This window comes from Nicrophorus vespilloides, unplaced genomic scaffold (assembly GCF_001412225.1).
Source record: "Nicrophorus vespilloides isolate i.1.1-1 unplaced genomic scaffold, Nicve_v1.0, whole genome shotgun sequence".
NCBI lineage: Eukaryota > Metazoa > Arthropoda > Insecta > Coleoptera > Silphidae > Nicrophorus > Nicrophorus vespilloides.
Genome location: NW_017099977.1, coordinates 1 through 3,718, shown reverse-complemented (window position 1 = coordinate 3,718; position 3,718 = coordinate 1). Strand labels below are relative to the sequence as shown.

At 31.8% G+C, this 3,718-nt stretch overlaps 1 protein-coding gene across 2 annotated transcripts in view; it reads left to right on the top strand.

The window, feature by feature from the left end:
* The window catches only part of LOC108566469 (tropomodulin), a 5,392-nt gene extending 4,186 nt beyond the window's left edge, over positions 1 to 1,206 (top strand). Inside the window, exon 8 of one of the 2 annotated variants that reach the window (XM_017926366.1) lies at positions 1,112 to 1,206. In XM_017926366.1, coding sequence (XP_017781855.1) covers positions 1,112 to 1,182 — 71 coding nt within the window. In that variant the 3' untranslated portion in view covers positions 1,183 to 1,206. Of the gene's footprint in view, positions 1 to 532; positions 636 to 1,111 lie in introns of those variants that run through there. The other variant, XM_017926365.1, reaches the window with a different exon arrangement.
* The last annotated feature ends 2,512 nt before the right edge of the window (positions 1,207 to 3,718 follow it).

The following is a 3,718-nucleotide window of genomic DNA, read 5'->3' as shown; positions in this document are numbered from 1 at the left end:
AAAAAGGTAATGGGTTTACTTTATTTATTTTTCTTGTATTCTCTCTTTCTGTCTCCATCAACACATATATCTATACACAGCACACCGAAACGTGAAAATTTTCTGCGAAATTAAAAATTGAACATTTTTATTTTTATACAAAAGTGCCATCGCTGGAATTGGCAATCTGCATTATTTCCATTCACCCAATTGGCTTTTCGCGAATTGTTTTTCTTTTACGTTGTGTCTCTCTTTCCAAACACCTGGCATGCCCTTTTCCAACCCTTACGTAGTTCCCAACCATTCCTCATGCACATTACTTCTGCAAAAACCCTCTGCTCGGAGACTATATAGAATTTTTATATATGCGAGAAGCTTTGAAGTCGCGCTTTCCCAATTTCCTCGTAAAAATAGATAATAAAATATCTGTTTTCCGCGCGAAGGGTTTCTGCACGATGCGACTGTGTCTATTTTCTCGTCTCTTCTCTTTCGTGTTGTAGTACTATATTTTTTTTTTGGTACATCCCTTTAGAGTTGTTAATTTCGCTTGTAGATGGTCGTGCAATGAAAGCAAATTACAAGATAACTCTCGGTAACACCGGCGCCGCCATTAAGATCGAGCAAACCTTGTGATTGCGTGAGTAGACTCGGTCCCAGCTGTAAAATTAGCTCTGAACTACTTTTTTTCTGTTCTTTACAACAAAAAAAAAACAGAAGAAAATGCATAGGGAAAGTACTGAAAACAAAACAAATTGATAAACTGGATCAAAACTTTCTCTTTGTTTTAGTTTGTTTTTGTTTTTATTTGGTTTGTTTTCTTTCCCCCTCAACCACCCACAGATTTCGTTTGAATTAATTTTGTTTAATGTTTTTTTTTTTCTTTCTTTCTGTGTGCTCTTTGCAAACAGATTATACTGGCGAAATTAACACGCTGATGTGTTTTTTTTTTAATTTTTAATTTGTTATATAAAAAAAAAATATCATTACACAACCAACTCTACACAGCATATCCCCTCAAACTCACATACTTGTTACTATGTTTTTTTTATGTTTGTTGTTCAGGAAGATACGATCTACAACACGTTTTGTACTTGATTTTGTTTTTGACATGTTTCTGTTGTTCTCCCCTTAGTTCGCAAAGACCTAACACTCCGATTGCGGTTCCGATTCTTTAACCATAGGAAAACTCCCCTCATAAAGTGAAGGTACCTATGTCGTGAACTGTTTTATATCTCTCTATTTTCTATCTTTACCTTAATTTCATACCAGTAGAAATACTCTTTTTTTTTTTAACCCAAAGTAAAACTGAAATCACCATCTAACCGAATTGCAAGCTACATGAGATAAAGTCCACAAACGAAAGCTTCTCATTTAATAACGAGTACAGTGTTGATGTTGTGACTAAAGTACTAAATAATAATCGCACGTAGAGCTCTGATCCCAAATTCATGCGTAGTTTAATTGTTTTCTGTTTATTTGAAATTATTTAATATCGCATTAAACATTGATTTTGTAGACAGAAATGTCTGGAAAATGCGACACGTCCGATACATTTTCACGATTAGCGAACGAATTGTTCGTTTGCTGAATATAGTCGTGACGCGAGGAAATGAAGCGCTGAAAAATGCGCGCGAGCTGAAATAAATAATAGATTATTGTCGTTTCGTCCGTTGCACTTTCAATCGTTATTGGATCACATTCCCAATGCAATGGAAGTCTGCATTAACGAGATTTCCATTTAGCTACGTTTTCTGAAAAAATAAACAACTATACAAACAGCTTCAGTTTATTAATAACTTCTCTGAAAGAAACATTAAATTTAATCATTTGTTAAAGTGTGCATGCGAGTAGAGAAGATTCACGGTAATGGTTTATCTGTTGGTTTTAGAGCGCTCGAAAATAGCTTCTTTATGGACGCACACATTTTATTCATGAAAAATATCAAACGACGTTTATTTCCTACCAGTTTTCATTCTTTCAATTTTATGTAATTTTCATTCTTTCGAATCATTTATTTAGTTTCCAATTAGAAGTTTGCGATGGAATTCGAAAATGACCAAAATTTGATCAATTTTGTATGTGAATTTTCATTATATAATTTTCCAATAGTTCAGTGAATTATAAATATTCATATTTTGTTCAGTATATTTTATCTAAATTTACAAATGTTTCAGTTATTTTTTAGTAAATTAAGAGATTTCAATTATTATTTCTTAATTTTTAAAATTTATAAATATCGTGATTAATTAGTTGATTGCCAATCCAAATTTTATCCAACAGTTTTATTATTTGATCACATTCATAGTTTTGATATTCTGGTATCAATGATACTAATAAAATATCAAACGACGTTTATTTCCTACCAGTTTTCATTCTTTCAATTTTATGTAATTTTCATTCTTTCGAATCATTTATTTAGTTTCCAATTAGAAGTTTGCGATGGAATTCGAAAATGACCAATCAATACTTTGGGAGGTGGCGATTTCTTGGATTATGGGTACTAAAATAACGCGAGTTTTACTACTTCGACTACAGTTTTAATATTGATCCAAGATACTCAAGTTTCCGGTGATTTCGAATAACGTATTGAGTTCCAAAAGATACAGTTTTTCGTAACAAGTCGTTAGGAATTTAATTATGTCGAGTGCTCGAAATGTTTGCGCTGGACAATATTTGTTTTTGCTATATCGATTTGCAGTCTACATGAATTAGAGTCTAATTATTAGGGGTTTGGATCACCTAAGGTCCCTAATTGATTGAGGTATTTTCGGGAAGGGCTGCAGTACGTGCACGAACTTTAATTAAATTCAATTTACTGCATACGGCACCATCATTTAATTAAACTAACCGAAAGCTGTAGTCTTTCTATCTTTGATCTTTTACCTCTGATGAAATGATCGCGATGTCTCGTGATATTACGTAATTATTAAATTAGATTTGTTTTTAATAGAAATATTTAATATACTTTGGTGCATGCACTTCGTTTAATTGATACACGTTTATGGACTCTTTTTTTGTTGTTATGTTTGTGTTAATTTCGAAGTAGTTGCAATTTGGTTAATTGGTCACGTACACACAACTAAAACTGCGAGATATGAAATGCGCGATGTATTTTATATATCAAATAAATGCTCGTGCACATTATTGGATTCGGTAGGATTACGGAAATTCGAACGTGACTTTTTCTTGATCGCAATCCGTTTTTCGTGTACCAGGTTTTGACCATTGAATATGAATGACGGTATGATCCATTAAATTTTCATTAGCGTTGCCGGTCATTACATAAATTGTTAATAATTTAATCAGCTTCGTTATTGAATTACAGCCGCCTGCAGCGGGCTTTATTTATTCATTACTATAAATTTCGCTTGCGATCACTGAAAAAAAAATAATGTGGAAAGCTTTAATGTATAGCCCGGATCCATTTATATTGTCAAACGTTAAAATTTATAAATATCGTGATTAATTAGTTGATTGCCAAATCCAAATTTTATCCAACAGTTTTATTATTTGATCACATTCATAGTTTCGATATTCTGGTATCAATGATACTAATAAATTTACTAATTGAAGATGAGAAACTTTACAATTGATCAATTTTTTTTTAAATAATTACAAATGAAATTCATATTCTCTGGTGTTCTTAAATTTGGTACAGTACATTTTTTTTTGTTCATTATTATTTTTTTTAATTATACTTACATTTTGTATCATATATAATTTTTGTGAACTGCATGGA